The 17,202-nt window shown below is 44.5% G+C and overlaps 1 protein-coding gene across 5 annotated transcripts in view; it reads right to left on the bottom strand.

The window, feature by feature from the left end:
* Positions 1-17,202, bottom strand: part of PAX3 (paired box 3) — a 76,980-nt gene that overhangs the window by 13,822 nt on the left and 45,956 nt on the right. For 4 of the 5 annotated variants that reach the window (XM_021553662.2, XM_021553661.2, XM_021553660.3 and 1 more), the window contains exons 5-6: positions 10,696-10,901; positions 577-742 (exon numbers count right to left, since the gene is read on the bottom strand). In XM_021553662.2, the coding sequence (XP_021409337.2) occupies positions 577-742; positions 10,696-10,901 (372 nt within the window). The remainder of the gene's footprint in view (positions 1-576; positions 743-10,695; positions 10,902-17,202) is intronic. The other variant, XM_021553659.3, reaches the window with a different exon arrangement.

The raw sequence follows: 17,202 nt of genomic DNA on the forward strand, positions 1-17,202 counted from the left end.
CTCATTTTTATTTAATAGTAAAATCTAACAAAGCCTAGATTTGAGGGTCTGTTTCCTCCCACTCCATCAAATCCATCATAGTTCACAGAATTTCTGATAACATTAAGAAAAATTTTTACCCTACTGAGACTGGCTACTGTCTGATGGTCTGAATAGCTGTTTTGTCCACTTCAGATAAATATTCAGAGTATTTATAGAAGTTCAATGCTCCATCACGGATATTCACAACAAAGACAGAGTACACCTGTCTCCTACATCACATCAGACATCTCCAGCAAAGCAGGCCAATGCAGTGGCAGGACAGGGATGAGTGTCCATCAATTTACCAAAGCTGCACACCTGCTGGGCAGAAGGTGATTATTTCTCTGGAGAGCACCCTTCACATGGAACCACCCCTTTCTTGCAGCAAAACAAATCTCAGTTCTTACATGCTTAAAAAATACAGGCTTGCAGAATCCTCCTTGAGTCAGACCCTAAATTAGCCAACATGATAGAAAAGAAAATATTTTTACAGCAGATGAGCACAGAAAACCCTCCATAACACTGTTTGAACCAAGTACCTGCGGGCTACTGTACCTTGCGGTATGGAGGTGGGCTGGTAGGAGGGCTCAGAGAGCTGGTACGTTGGCAAGGTCGGCATGGCACTGGGTGGGAATCCTCCAGGGATCAGATGGTTGAAAGCCATCAGCTGGTTGGCTCCTGCCTGTTTCCTCCATCTGGCACGACGATTACTAAACCAGACCTGCAAATGTTTTAAATATGAACATTTGATTTTTGCACATTTAATACATATCTATCAGAAATAGCAGCACTGTATTTCAAACATGGGCAGTGTCTAAGATGAGAGATGCAGAAGATGCACGCTGAATTCAGTGCTCCTAGACAAGAAAGTTGCCCTTGGCACACATTTCCATGTTCCAACAGATTCAACACAGGATTCTGATCTCTAGTTTCCTCTCAAATTCAGTCTCTCCTGAGAAAAAAAGCTGTCTACTCTTTCAGGATGTAGTGTTTTTAATCACTTCTCCATTTAATCTAAGTGCCAGCCAAAGCTATTTTGTCTGTACTGTATTGTCTTTAACTTGCTGACAAGTTAATGGCATCACTTAATGCACTGTTAGAAGGTGCATCAATACTTATATATTGGGATCCTGTATTGCCCTAATGACCAACAGAACTTAGAGCTTTTAATTAGAAAAATACAAACCCCACGTACAAAATACACAAATCCCTCCCAGCAAGTTTTCATGTGTTCACATATGTACAAAACAGTAGGTCAGAACTTCAGTACTAGATTAGCATTTCAGAACCACTTTGAAATCCGTTCCCAGGACAGCACACCAACCAGATGGAGTTTGGATTTGTGGGATATTTTAGCTATAAATCTGCTTTTCTTCACATCATTCTCAGTTTGTGTTTTAAGCTTTCAAAGTCTTGGATGGTTCTTACTACATCCAAGTTACAAAGAGGCAAGACATCACAAATGCAGATATAACAGGAGTTGCAAAACACATTTGTTAATTTTGATGTTATAACAATTCCACACATCACAAATTGGAAGGGCAGGGGTGCAGGGGTGCATGGAGCAGGGTGCAGGCATATTGCCCTGTTGCAGGGTCAGAGCAAGCTCCTGATTACAGCTCTCAGCTCCATGGTGGAGTACTGAGGGAAAGAATGGTTGGTTCAGGTAACAGAGATTGCACACGTTTGTAAACAAGCAGCCAGTTGCTCATAATCCTACACCCTGAAGCAGCTGTGGTGCTCATCTACAGATACAATTAATTAGATAAGACCTCAACTGAGTGTTAACATCTGATAAAGTAGATCTGCACAGCCTGCAAGGCAACCTGGCCTAAAAGCCACTGAGGCATGTTAGCTGATGAGCCACATATAGATCTGTAACCCTTGAGCAAGCAGCCCTTGCTGGCTTATGGATCAGGCATCACAGACTTGGATTCTAAGTGTAACACCATTTATAATCCCTGAGTAGCCCTCACACTAGAGGGTAACAACATTTTGGGCTATGCTGTGGGCTTCTCCTCTGCTTGCTATTTCATGACAGGAGTGGTGGGACTCACTGGGCCATCTGGTTTCTGACATAGGCCATCTGTCACCATGTAGTTTGCTCTGACTTCATCCTCTTTTCAGAATTAGATGCTCTTCCCACAGCTGCCTCCTCCTTTGGCCGCAACATCTACTCCTCAATTATACACTCCCACTCCAGTTTAAGATCTAGGACAGAGGGATAGGTGGAGCCTCTGTTCTATGTTACAAATCCCTCTCTTGTTGTTTTGCTGCACATACTAACCCCCCTCTGTCTCCACATGAACCATTTCTGAAAGCAGCTGGCAAGGACTACACAACCAGGGTGGAGATGCAAAACCTGCAATTAGCCCTAGTTGAGGATGGGTCTTGATTCAGGCTGTAGAGCAAGAAAGAGACCTCACTGAAGATCCAAAGAACACTTAGGAGGGATAATGGAGGTCAAAGAGTGATCAGGGAACAGCAAACACTTGTTGTAATTAGCTGACCCAGGTCATTAACTCTGGTTTTTGCCTTGACACTCTCTCTTCTTCAGGTCAAGAGGGTTATCTCATGATCTCCAAGTACTTTGGGAACACCAACAGAACTAGGCTACATGAATGGATTTCACTCAGGAAAGTGTGGTAACAAGATTTCGTTTTCTCTACAGATAAGCATTTGCCTTCAAACTGCAGATCCTTATTAAACTGAGTCAAATCCCAAACTTTAATTCAGTAGTAAGTGATTTACATAAATGCAAAGTTTTCTGGTTTTTATTTATGGACAGATTTTTGGCTCATTTTGTAGACTTGCATTTTTTCCACAACCGCAGCTATTAGACATCTCTGAAAGGAACACAGTCAACAGTATCAAAAAGTCTGCAGCAGCCACAAAATGGACACCCTGGCACAAAGATTTGTTGCCACCTGGAGCCCCATTATGCTGAATGGGACTCTGCAGGGGTGCAGAAACCTGGCTGGGCTGCACAGAAACAAGGCTGGGTACTGCCACCTCAGCCCTGTGTGATTAGGATGTGCTAAATGAGTGCTACTTGATGGGCACCCATGTCACATGGCACTGGCACCTCCTCTGGTACTGGCTTTTTGCTTTCCCCGGTGGCAGAAAGGCAGATGGCACCAGAGTTAGTCCAAAATTAACTCACCAAAACCCCTGGAACAAGTTCAAAACTGCAGAGGAACCCTTATTGCCACTAATACCACACAAGTTCCTCACTACAGAATGGTAGAGGCACATAAGAAAACAAAAATAAAAAAGCCACCAAATCAAGAAAAAGTTACTAAAAACTAAATAATTGAAACTAAATAAATCAAACCTAAGTATTTTATTTACATTTTATGTAATGTTTATTAAAATTAGTCAAATCCCAAGCTTTATTCAGAAGGTTGAACAGAATTATCAATGTTGAATTCAGAACATATTCAGAATATGTTAACTGAAATTATTAGGGGTTTTAATCATAACATTTCCTTAGACTACAGTCAGTTGCCTTGACCTATTTCAAGAGTCCAGAATTTTTTTATTTTCTTAAATCCTTATGTATCATGAAAAATCCATGTACACTACTACCACTAAAGAAATCTTGAAAAACTTTGCTAATCTCACGCCAAGATTTAAAAATAAATTCAGTCACCACAAGCCAGTGTTTCTGCTTAGAAACATATTGTAAAAACCTGGGGAAATAGTTTCTTTTGTTTGTACATTTCCAATATGATTTAAGTACAATGTCCCCTTATGTGCAACAGATTTCCACATCCACCAACACGGCAAAATCCTCATCTTATGAGTGGCCTTTCCAATTCTACCATAGGATGCTCCTGTTCTCCCACAACCTCCTTGTGAGGGGCACAATCATCACCTGGCTGCAGGGATGCTTCCAGTACAAAGCAGCCCCTGGAGGAGATCCCAAGTGTCATCGTGTAAGAAAGTGCCACCCTGCAGTGGGCACAACAGAAATCAAACTCTAAACTATCTAAAAATGGACAGAGGAAACATGTCTTGGCTGAGGGACCCAAGCATTCAGAAACTATGTCTGCACAGAAGCCAAGTCACACTCACAGTAGTGAAGCTTGGACTCCCCAGTTCCTGTGTCACTTTCAAAAACGGAATGTAAATGATCCAGATGATTCGGAAACAAACCTGAATCCCAATGTCTGGTCAACATTTATGGCTCAAAAATAGAACTGAAGAAGATGAAATGCAGAACAAAATGGAGGGAAAGTAGCACTTTAAGTACTGGAGGTTCAAGCACCTGGAACTGGAGTGACCAAAAAAGAAATCACTCTGCCAACAGAACATAAAACTGTATTTTGCACCAGTGTAGATGGATAAGGTGAACTAATGGGTTTCTTACATCTCTATTTCCTGATATTTGGATCCTGCCTCTTATTATAATTTTTTAAGTAGTCTGCAAGTGATCATGCCAATATCTTATTTTGTTGATCACAACAGGATATTCTTTAGAAGATGCGTTTATTCACTTGGGAACACACTAGTGTAATTAGCCTTGACATTTCGACAGTCTGATCATAAACACAGAGTGCTGTATGTGCTTTTAAGGCAAAAAGATCTCTGATTCAACAGCGCAAAACATTCAAGATGTGAATGTTGCAAAAAAAACCATGGATATTTTGTTATACAAAGTCCTGACCATTGCAAGCACGAGTGCCAGAAACACAAAAGTTGAGAGACTGATGTATTGTTAATGGCACTTCTAATTTTAGATGGATTTTAGATGGGAGGAGGGAGGATTGGTTCCATTTTTCCACGTGATATTTTTCATGCTAACTGCCTCCCCTACCCTACTATTCCCCACCTCTCCCTTCCCACAAAATTCCTATGTTCAAAACAAAGTCTGACCATCCTGGAAGCCAGAGTCCTCAGCGGATGTTCCACCAGGGAAAGAATGCGGGCTGTGCAGAAGCAGCAGGGGTGCCTTGGGAAGAGGGGAGGCTGAAGAAGGAAATTGCAAACAAAGCTGAGCTCCACCAGCCCAGGCAGAGCTGACTCTGTTACCTTTGCAGAACATGGCAGTGTGACTGCTACAAACACCCTCAGGCTCTGCTCCTGCCGTCCCTACAGGTGCCAGACCTCACACTTCAGCAGCCCTTCGAAGGTGTGTCAGGAAATGAGTTTTTTGTCCTCCCTTCTCTCTTTGTTTTTGCAGTAGGGTGAGTTTCCATCCTGGCTCACCAGGGTATCAGTACTATGAGCTGCAGGGAGAGCACTGCCAGGGATCAGACATGGGATGAAGAAAGAGTAGAAACAGAATTGCTTTTTTTGACAAAATCAGCTTGACTGTAACATCTGCACACCGCCAGCCTCACAGGGATAAGGTCCACTGCATACAGGTACACACCATGTTCCCTCACAGCATCCCAAAGCCTGCTGAGAGCAGCCTGCCATGGCCACAGGAGGGAATGTCACAAAGCTGAGGGTACCCTGCCTGCCAAAACCTGCTCGTTATGGGCATGGGAAGTGATGTTTGGGATACCATGAGTTACCAGTGTGCTAGAAACCAGAGTTCTTTGAAAACCTACATGGGATTTTCAGCAAGGGAGGTGGGGATAAAAGGGAAAAATATACCAAACAAAACAAAAAAATTTTAAAAAAAGAAACCCAAATGCTAAGAAAAGCAAAATCACATCACACACAAAATAAAACAAACAAACAAAAGAAACAACATAGACCAAAAAGCCACTAGACTGTGCCTGGGAATAGGTACTTTCAACCACCTCCCAGTGTAATCTAACATACTCCCATCTCTTAGGTTTCTTTGAGTAAACTTTGACTTGGTCCTACAAAAATACTTCTAAAAATCTGCAACTGAATAGTTCTGAAAATTACTGAGTAATAAGCAAATTGAACTGTGTATTTATAAGTTAAAGTGACACTAATTAGAGCCCTTAGGGAGCAGGGACCATAAAGAGACAATCAAAATCACATCCCTATTTTCCTTTATATTTAAAAATGTCCTCTTGGGCCTGCTTATGAATGCAGTTGGTTAATTTAACCATAAAAATTTCCCCTTTACAGAGGAAAGGGGACCTGCAATTACAGGGTTATCTAGTGCAAGGATGCACACAGCATTTTTATTCTTTAACCCTTTTATGATGCAAGAGATTCGGTCTCAAGAAAAGGCACCAGAAATTCTCCATAAACCACATCAGGAATAACTGCAAAGATCTGATGAAAGCGAGTCTTGAGTGCTCTTGAATCCATCCTGCATTCCCTTGCCCCATCTCCCCATAGGACTGGGCAGTTCAGTGTATATGCTCAAGCCATTTCAGAGGAGCTGAAAGCAAATTATGACTTTTTTTTGGCACAGATTCCCCCTCCCCAGTGATTTCTCAGAGTGTGCTTTTCGCTGTTTTCTACTGAGAAAAGAGTACTAACTAAAGCTGAGAAATTTGACTTCAGAGTCTTTAGTACTAGCTCAAGAGTCATAACTTCTCTCACCTTTCCCCTTACTCCTCTCCAAACTCTTTCCCTCCCTGTACCACAGTAAAGCAAAGAAAATAATACCCAAGCACAACACTTAAAATACATTTTTTCTAATAATTTCTCTTCCAGCTACTCAAGACATCTGAGCTCTAGGGACTTATTTGTTGAGGTTATAATAAAGTTTTTACAAAAACTTACAAGCTGATTACAAGTTTGACATGGGAACATTCAATTCCATGCTAGTAGCCTGGAGAGATGTGCCTAAATTTTCAAATTTTCAGACATGCTATGTTGATAAACAACTTTTTTTTTTTTTTTTTTTTTAATGTCTTCAAGTAAATCAGTTTAAAATTGGGATTTGGTTGAGAAGAAACTCTTCAGGGTGGGAAATAGTCATGATTCAGAATTTTTCCTTACTTGCCCTCCTTTTTCACCATTATTCATGGATGAAAAAGAATCCAAACAAAATTTTACCGTTGCATTTTGGAATTAAACAGGGGGGGCACGTGCCAGCTGCTTCTCACAGCAGGGCCTCCTACCCCAAGGATCCAGACAGCTGGGGCACTCCTTAACAGGGTCCAATACACAAGTCTCATGCACTACATTTCTAGCAATTTGGGATGCCTGCCATCAACACACAGCCCCAAAAGATTTGCCTGCACAGCCAGTCCCCGTTGGCCAAGGCAGGTTCCTGGCCAGCCATAGGACAAACCTCAACCTTATTTAAAAATCCTTTGCCAAAAGATTGGTGTAAACACTCCCCACCATCGATCTGAAACAGGCCCAAGCTGCTGCCAAAGCTTGCCCAGTTCATCCAGGTCTAAAAACAAGCCTCCTGTGGGAATCAAAGGCGGCCAGGAAAGATCCTACCCACTTCATTCCTGATGCACCATTTGTTACAGAAACCAGAACTCCACAGCTCTGAAACTCAGAAAGACCCTTTGATCTACCCTGGAGATAAATTCACTTCTCAAACTTGCCTTCAGATTGTCAATAAAAACTGGCCACAGACTTGAAGACCTGCACTGCAACATAATGATGGTTTTAATGAGGTTTTAAACTGGACAGGTAAAGTACTGCAGGGTTGCAATTTTTACCCAAAACATGCAAATCTTTAACTTCTCATTCACAGTGTATCACTATTTTTTTTCTTTTTAAAGGAAGGATCCTCCTTTGGAACTGTGCTCATCTTTCTAAATTTTATCTGATAAACTCACAAGACCAAAGGACTCTCCTCTTCCTTCTGCATCTAATGTGCAGAGAAGAGCAAGTGCCTTTGGAAGAGGCAGCAAAAGAGGCTGTCCTGGCTCCACATCACATCTAGGTTCAAACACTGGGGGAAAGGACTCAGCAGTCCTTGAGTAGAAAGTGCTGCAGGAGGAATTGCAGGGAGCATTTTAACTCTTTATTACACCCAGTGCTAGAATATTTGCCATAATTATAGCTACACATCTCGTGACTCTTACAATGTGGACTCTGTTGGAACACTTCTTTTCCCAAAAGCCTTTCCTATTCCCATGATTAGGTACACAAATAACATTCACAGTGTAAAGTCTGTTTTCAGTTGCTTGTAGCTCTCAAAAAATTCCCCTTAGGGGCTGATATGTTCTACACTAGACCTCAGACCAGAGGCAAGATTTTTTCCCCACTTCCAAGAACCAGGTTAGAAACATGCATTTGGCTACCCTTCAGCAGTGGGAAAGTGAGAAAAAACCTAGTTCAGTGGTGTAAAACTCTTCCTTTCACAAGAGTAATAGACAGCCTCAGGGAACAGAAGGAAAGGGGAAGCACAGGGTGGCAGGGTAGAGAAAACAAAACATGAGATGTAAGTATTACACAGAGGGAAAGAGGGAATAGCAAGGTTGATCCAGTTGTAAGCAACTAAATAACTACCCAGACAATATAAAACAACTGCACAAAATTGGACCTTACAGCTCCAAAGGAAATAAATAAATAAATCAGTTTCTGGGCTTAGTTGGATTCAGGCGGGAAGAGCCAGCTCTTTTAGATAATGCTTTATTGGGAAGCAGTCAAAGAGATCTTTGTGCCTATATCCATATAAAATTTGGTATCTCTGATCTCTATCATAATGTTACCAAAAAAGAAGTGTGACTAAGAAAGCTTGAATGCTACTTCAGTATGGCTATCCAGCCCTCTCAGACTCAAGTCTCTTAGGGTTATTTTCTTTTCACAGGTCGTCTTTTATTTCATGCCCATAATACGTGGCTATTTTAAGGGGCTATAGAGAGGTGCTGAATGCTGATAAGGCAAATCCTGTATCCCTTAATCCACTGGTAAATCATTCTGCCAGCCTTCAAGTGTACCAGACAGATGGAGTGCACTAGGAAACTGCCCACAGGCTTGTTACTTCAACCCCAGCTCATCTTTAATCCAGAAAGGTTTTGTTCTGGTATTTTAATCATTGATTGACTGGGAACTCTCTTCCATGCTGGGTTAGGTAAAATATCCATGTCAGAGGTACTGGGGAATTCGTGAGGCTGTAGATCATACGAGTGGTGTGAGACAGGATGCGTCTCGGGGGAACCAAGGAAGCCATGAGGAATGCAAAAAGTCACAGGGTTAAAGCCACATTAAGACAGCTGTTATGTTAATGAGAGTTCTGCTTTTCTTCTAGCTGTGGGCCATTGATTTAGAAAAACATGAACAAGGTCTTTTTCATTTTATCGTATTTTTCCACTGAAGCTAACATAGACCAAAACATCATCTCCGAGATCCCATTCGTCTTGCTAACACTTGTGAAGCAAGTTATCTTTGTTATGTTTGTGTGCAAATGATTCCTGGGGCTTGATTTGGTCTTACCTGGCCCAAGTCTATCTATGGAGCTGTTTTGCAAGCATTTCATTTAGTAAACATGTTAAGAAAAGAGTCATGCACAACTGAGTTTGCCTTCCAGACAAATTCATCCACACATCTGATTTTCTCTCACAGCCATAATAAACACTTACAAGAAATGTGGCGCGAAGTCTTCTGCAAAAACATTTAGCAGGTAAAAAGTCTGAGCATTTCAAGCCAGATGCTCAATAATAAAGCCATGCTGCAATAGGTGTGATTGTCTTAAAAAGTCAGAGAGGTGTTTTGTAGTGCTTATTTCAGCTTGCACAGTCTGAATGCCTCAGGCTGAGTTTCAAAGGTCAAACCATAATAAGAGTTTTACCAAAGAAAACAAATTCACCTGTATCCTTGGTCAGACCACAAGTCACCACTCATTTCTCTTCCTTTGTTAGATCACATGCTTCAACATTTTGCTTGTCATCTAACCACACATTAGTTAGCAACAATTGCAACTCAGACTGATTTAAAAGGGGCATACTTCTCCCAGCAATTCATAGATGTCAAGTGGTGAAAGAGCAGCAGAAGATTCTGCTGGCAATATTAAACTTTTCACAGCATGTGTTTCTTTGATATTAAACAGGAGAAGTCCTAATCAAAACTTGAACTCTGAGGTGCAGTTTATTCCGGGATAATTTGGCTGCTATTTTCCTAGGTTTACACTGCTAAAAATATAGGCTCATCTTTTTTAAAAAAAATTTAAATCAACTCCATGTTACTACTCTGGCACATTAGCTTGTTTTAGACAACCCAGATCTACATGAGGCTGTGAAGACTAAGAAGTTATTTGAGCACTTACTTTCTTTTGAATTAAAATGAGAGTGGGGATAAAAGAGATATTACAGAATTTATACCAAGTCAACTTCAAAATCTAACCTGAAAGTGAACTGTAGATACTACACCAACCACCTCGCTCCCTTGCATGGCTGTGTAGACACATTTTCCTTTAAAAAATGTTTTCTCTCCTCTTTTTAATGCCTGGAAGACCCAGACAACAACAGATGAAATCAGTTAGGTAACTATAAACTGGCCCAACAGCTGAGCTGTTACATGCAGAGTGCTGTCAAGTGGATAAAGCAAACAAATGGGGTATCAGACCTCCTTCCTCTTCAGAGATTCTGTACTGTATTCATGGTAGGTATGGAACAATTAATGGGAAGACACAAAAGCTTTTTCAAAGCAGTTCTCTTAAACAGTTGTAAAACCATTGTCCGTGTACAGATGTAAAAACTCTATAGCTGTAAAAAATGTTGGTTTACATTTTCTTTCTACTCCATAGCAGGATCATGTAGGAATATAAAAGGACTCACATGCTAACAGAAAAGGAAACTCCTTTCATTAGGCAGCTTGCATTATACATACCTGGACACGAGCCTCTGTGAGCTTGGCTCTTTGTGCAAGTTCTTCCCTGGTGTAAATGTCAGGGTAGTGTGTCCTCTCAAAAGCTCTTTCCAGCTCTTCCAGTTGTTCTGCTGTGAAGGTTGTCCTGCTGCGACGCTGCTTTCTTTTTAAAGGCAAATCTGGTTCAGAATCAATGTCAGAGCCTTCATCAGACTGAGGTGCTGATGCTCAAAAAAGAAAATAAATAGGTAAAATTAGCTTTATTTAAGGAGAAAAAACGGCAAAATATTGAATCAATCAATGACATCCTTTCATATGGAGGCTGTCTTGGACCAAAGCCGCCTCACAAACCCTGAGAACTGGAGAAAAGTCAGCAAGAAACAAACCACATACAGCATGACCATGACCCAGGAAGTGTCTACGAACTCTTGAAATCAGCAGTTTATAGAGAAATCAATATGGAAACTCTTTCTGGACTTCACAGGCATGCAGATAGTGAGGTCACAGACAGGGCCAGACAGATCCCAGCAGCATTGCTTGTTTCCCCTGGCCATCAAGTGAACTCCAGCTACAGCTGAACCCAGAGCTATACCTGTGAAGGCAGCAGAACCTCTTCCCGTACCCAACCACACTCACTTTCTCCAGTAAACGGCAATGAACCAAAAAAGTAGCATTTCAAAGCCAGTCTTCACTTGCACCAGCTGCTGTCCAGGCAACCAGCATTCCTTCTTGCCTGAGACTTCAAGGGAAACCACCTAAAGAGGGCAGACACTCCCCAGCAATGCTGAAACTGCTTGTTCAATGGAAATACAAGCATTGCTGCTACTACTTCGACAATGCCAAAGAAATTATTGATATAGACACTGATTTAATATAATCCTTTTCATGTAATTTATTTGGAAGCAAATTGTTTCTCAAGCTCCAGCTAAAACCCCCCACCAGGTTAATTTCTAGCTATCTTACATTTCCAATATCACTCAAGCTGTTTGAGCTAATAAATACAGCTAATCTGTTTACTTAGAGCATGAGAAACACAGAGTGCTTGCTTTTTCAGACAATTCAGCTGAAAGGTTTATTAATTTCTGCACACCAAAAAAAAAAAAAATTACTGCCAGACCAGTGGCTCTTTTGTGAAAAGTGTCTTCATTTTCCAGACAGCATCATTATCCTGGACCTAGCAAACACAGACATAAGGAGAAACTCCTGTGGATCCCAGCATCCACATACTGAGCAAACATCAACTCCCAGAGTCTCTTACTTGCAGTGAAACTTTGTCCCAAGACTGCACTAAGAGGCTCTCATTCTTGAGAATATTGTTCTCTAGAACAAAGGAGAATCAGCACAAACATCCTATCCTAAACAGTTCAAGTTCAGTCCTTATTAAACAGGCAATCTAGGGTATCCCAAAATTAACATTATACATTGTCTGAATTAGTGACAAATCCCAAATCTTCTCAGCTAGGGTGCCAAGTGACACCTGCCTTCCTCAGCAACTGCCAAGTTACAACCCTACAGGATGGCTCCATGCTGTCATTCAAGAGCAAAAAGAAATAGAGGCTATTTTAAATATATTTTTCCAATGTCACTCTCAGATACAAATCACCCACCTCAAGCAGAGCAGCTCTTACTTCCCAGCTAGGCTGGAGGAGAGCACACCAGCCACGCTACCAGGCTCACACTGGTTACCACTTCACTCTGCCCTCATCTGGTGTGGTGAGGTCTAAGCAGAGCTCAGAAATGTCCCTTCTGGAGACAACTTCTTTGAGAAAAGCTGCCTGTAATTGTGTACAATGAGTTAAAAGAAAAGGAAGTCAAACACGAAATGTCAGGAATTTTCAATGCTCTTACAGACTCCACTATGCTCTTACAGACTCATGTGTGAGTACAACTTCTTCACACATCTATGTATATGCCTATAAAAAGCTGGCTTAAACTGTGCAATTTAAAGGGGATATTTACTGCTAAATTCCTGAAGTGAACTCCCTCACCAACTGAGTGGGGAAATATCAGGAGACGTATCATTAGCTTTTTAAAAATGTTTTATAAAGACTTAGCAAAATTTTGACGTTTCCCTATATTGTCATTCCTTTCTGCAAAAGAATGTAGAACTAAAAAAACCTGACTTAATTTCATTTTCACTTTATATTTCATTAAGCAGTATATAAAAGGCACAAAGGTAAACCAATAAAAAACCAACTCTATAGTATCTAAGAGTCCAGAACAATATGTGTAATCAAAGGCAAGAATTTAAAGAGGAAGTAATAAAATTAAAGTAGGGATAAAATGTATATCACATGAAACTACTTTTATATCTGTGTTCTTCCACTGGCATTACCTTTTGCCAGGCCTAGTTGCTATGTGCAGCTTTATTGAAAACATTGGCTTCTTTTGTCTTATTTGTGATATGAAAGTCAGACAAATGTTTTCACAAAGGATAGCTATATGTCTGTACTACAAACAGTACTCTTTTTATTTCTTACAAAGTATTCTTAAATATCACTATAATCAAGGAAGCCTTTATCTTTATTTTTTTCTTATTAAAATACCATTATTAGAATTTGTACAGGCGAGAAGGGTCAGAGTACTGCTGAGCACAAAAATTTGATACACCTCAGCCTTTAGACAAACAATATATATTTTATATATGTTCAATAGCCATAGTGCATTGCCCTCTCTCTAAGCAGTATCTCACTAACAGGTCTACTGACTTCAATTATATACAAAGGTATTATTCAGCACTGGCAAATCTGGTGAGATTTTAGCTGGGTTATTTTTACATCCATCACCTCCACAGTCACAAAATATATATCACATGCACATCACTAGGCTTTAAATGTGTCCTAATGCTCCTAATATTCCAACCCCTCAAGTCAGAAATATAAGGAGACTCACTGCCATGGGAGATTGCCTGGCTGGGCTCCTTGGGAGCCCCACCAGAACCCCTCTTATTATACAGCTCAAAATGGGGGAGGCAGTAATTATAAAAGTAATTACAGAATTAAAGAGAAATTATTTGTCCCTTAACTGCTCATGACCTGTCTGGTGGCCTAAGGAATTGCTGTATGCTGATTATCACCACAAATGCACAACCCCACTGTCCAATGTCACAGGCACTCGGTCACCTGGAGTTCTGCAACCATCGCTTTTCCAAACACCGTAAATAGACACATGGGGCAAAAACCGAATAACAAAATGACACACAAGAGGTCATTCTGTGGGCTGTTCTTCTTCCCAGCAAGACATTTCATTTGAATAATTAAATAACAATAACATGACAACCATTTAAAGCCCATGCATTAGGTCTGCAACACAGTGCACCTGACAGAGGCAGGCAGAGGGGTTATCATGGAGAGGTTATCATCCTGCGACCGGAGGAGCAGAACTTCTCTGGTAGCTCTTTACACACTGTAACATTTTTTAATAACATATTACACAGTCTCTTTTTCCCAGTGTAACAGCCAGAATGAATTCTGTCTAGCTGTGAATCTCACTAAAATAAGGCCAAGGAAAGAAAAAATAAAAATAGCAAAGGCCAGGGAGGGTTTTGGTAGCGGTCTATTAGCTATCTACCCTCCACACATCCATCTTCTCAGTCCTTTATTTAAGCAAGATTAATTTCACAGAGTGTCCCCCTTGTGCCACTGCAGCCCTGGAGCTCACTGGGGTGTTCATTCTGCCGGCCATGGGGCTCCCCAGGATATTCATTCTGCTGGCCCTGGGGCTCAGTGTGTTGCTCACTCTGCCAGCCCTGGGGCTCACTCTGCCAGCCTGGGGCTCACTGGGGTGTTCACTCTGCCAGCCTGGGGCTCACTCTGCCAGCCTGGGGTTCACTCTGCCAGCCTGGGGCTCTCACTCTGCCAGCCTGGGGCTCACTGGGGTGCTCACTCTGCCGGCCCTGGGCTCACTCTGCCAGCCTGGGGCTCACTCTCCCAGCCTGGGGCTCACTCTGCCAGCCTGGGGGTCACTCTGCCAGCCTGGGGCTCACTCTGCCAGCCCTGGGGCTCACTGGGGTGCTCACTCTGCCAGCCCTGGGGCTCACTCTGCCAGCCTGGGGGTCACTCTGCCAGCCCTGGGCTCACTCTCCCAGGCTGGGGTTCACTCTGCCAGCCCTGGGCTCACTCTCCCAGGCTGGGGTTCACTCTGCCAGCCTGGGGCTCACTCTGCCAGCCTGGGGGTCACTCTGCCAGCCCTGGGCTCACTCTCCCAGGCTGGGGTTCACTCTGCCAGCCCTGGGGCTCACTCTCCCAGGCTGGGGTTCACTCTGCCAGCCTGGGGTTCACTCTGCCAGCCCTGGGCTCACTCTCCCAGGCTGGGGTTCACTCTGCCAGCCTGGGGTTCACTCTGCCAGCCCTGGGCTCACTCTCCCAGCCTGGGGCTCACTCTGCCGGCCCTGGGGCTCACTCTGCCGGCCCTGGGGCTCACTCTCCCAGGCTGGGGTTCACTCTGCCAGCCTGGGGCTCACTCTGCCAGCCTGGGGTTCACTCTGCCAGCCTGGGGCTCTCACTCTGCCAGCCTGGGGCTCACTGGGGTGCTCACTCTGCCGGCCCTGGGCTCACTCTGCCAGCCTGGGGCTCACTCTCCCAGCCTGGGGCTCACTCTGCCAGCCTGGGGGTCACTCTGCCAGCCTGGGGCTCACTCTGCCAGCCCTGGGGCTCACTGGGGTGCTCACTCTGCCAGCCCTGGGGCTCACTCTGCCAGCCTGGGGGTCACTCTGCCAGCCCTGGGCTCACTCTCCCAGGCTGGGGTTCACTCTGCCAGCCCTGGGCTCACTCTCCCAGGCTGGGGTTCACTCTGCCAGCCTGGGGCTCACTCTGCCAGCCTGGGGGTCACTCTGCCAGCCCTGGGCTCACTCTCCCAGGCTGGGGTTCACTCTGCCAGCCCTGGGGCTCACTCTCCCAGGCTGGGGTTCACTCTGCCAGCCTGGGGTTCACTCTGCCAGCCCTGGGCTCACTCTCCCAGGCTGGGGTTCACTCTGCCAGCCTGGGGTTCACTCTGCCAGCCCTGGGCTCACTCTCCCAGCCTGGGGCTCACTCTGCCGGCCCTGGGGCTCACTCTGCCGGCCCTGGGGCTCACTCTCCCAGGCTGGGGTTCACTCTGCCAGCCTGGGGCTCACTCTGCCAGCCCTGGGCTCACTCTCCCAGGCTGGGGTTCACTCTGCCAGCCTGGGGCTCACCGTGGCGGCAGTGGCTGCCAGCGCCTGCCTGATCCCCGCAGCCATGCAGGCCGAGACGAGGCGAGTGACCTCCTCGTGTTTGCTCGGGTGCAGGCAAGGGGAGTGCAGCGGGGCCGCCACCCCCACACAAACCCACAGCAAATGACAAATGACACTTTCTCTTTGTGATCTTTGGGATTTTTGTTGACTTATTTGGAGGCTTTTGTTGGGTCCTAAGAAATGGCCTGTGGCTGAGGCCTATTGGGCCGATTTCCACGCTCCATCTGTGGTATCCATCAGCGGGGCCTTTGCCCGCATTCAGGGCTCTGACACCTGCCTGGCAGGATGCGGGAGGCACAAAGGCGGCTGCCGCGGAGGCGGGGGCGCTGGGCCGGGGGGCTGCGAGGGCAGCCGGGTGAAGGGGATGCACAGCAGGGGTTAATCCAGCTCCCCCTCCCCAAACCTCCGCACCTGGAGGCGTCCCTCCAACACTGCTTCCTCCGCCAGAGGTGAGGGGCTCAAACGCAGCCCTCCTCACACTGAGGGGGAACTAAGGAGGAAAGGGAGGGAGGGAGGGCGGCAGAACTGCCCCAGGATGGGGGTGTCAGAGGCTCCCCAAACACACGCCTGGTGCTGGCTCCCTGCAATGGCCAGGAGCAGCAGTAGGTGGCCAGTAGGGTATTCCTGCCAGGATCCTTGTTTGTGTTGGGGTAGGCTTTCAGCAGCTGGCTTTTAACAGTCGACAAGATAGAAACGCACCAAACATCCTTTTCTTCCTCAAAATAAAGTCCACAGGAAGATAAAACGGCATCCTTGCTTCGTGCTAACAGCCCCTCTCTCTCCTTCCCTCTCAGCAGTCCTGTTTAGGGGAAGGCTCTTATATCCATACAAAATATAATAAAGACTCTAGAGCACCTCTCTCCCTCCCAGCACATCAGCTCTTCATTTTCCTCTGTTTGCCTGGGGAAACATGACGCCAGGCTCCCCCCTCTCCTCCTCCTCCTCCCAAAACCTCACTGTCACAGCAAGGAGCCATTTAAAAGAAAATATGCCCTGCCAGGTCTGTGCTAATCAAACCAGGACAAATAAACTCTGACACTCAACAACTCCCCGAGTGCCTGCAGCCCGGGGAGGAGACTACAGATTAGTTATGAATATGGCAGGCAGCAGGGGACGAGCTCAGGGGTCCCGAGTCACCCCACAGCCACCTGTGAGCTCTTTAGACACCACAACTGAAGCTGTGTTTATCTAAGATAAAGCATGCTTCAAGGAACAGAAGAGTGCCCCTAAAGTTTAGGTTCTCCCCCCTCAAAGCACTTTTGGGCAAGCTACTGATACTCAGAGCTGCAACTTACCCAATTCACCATTCATTTTCT

This window comes from Lonchura striata, chromosome 10 (assembly GCF_046129695.1).
Source record: "Lonchura striata isolate bLonStr1 chromosome 10, bLonStr1.mat, whole genome shotgun sequence".
Lineage (NCBI taxonomy): Eukaryota > Metazoa > Chordata > Aves > Passeriformes > Estrildidae > Lonchura > Lonchura striata.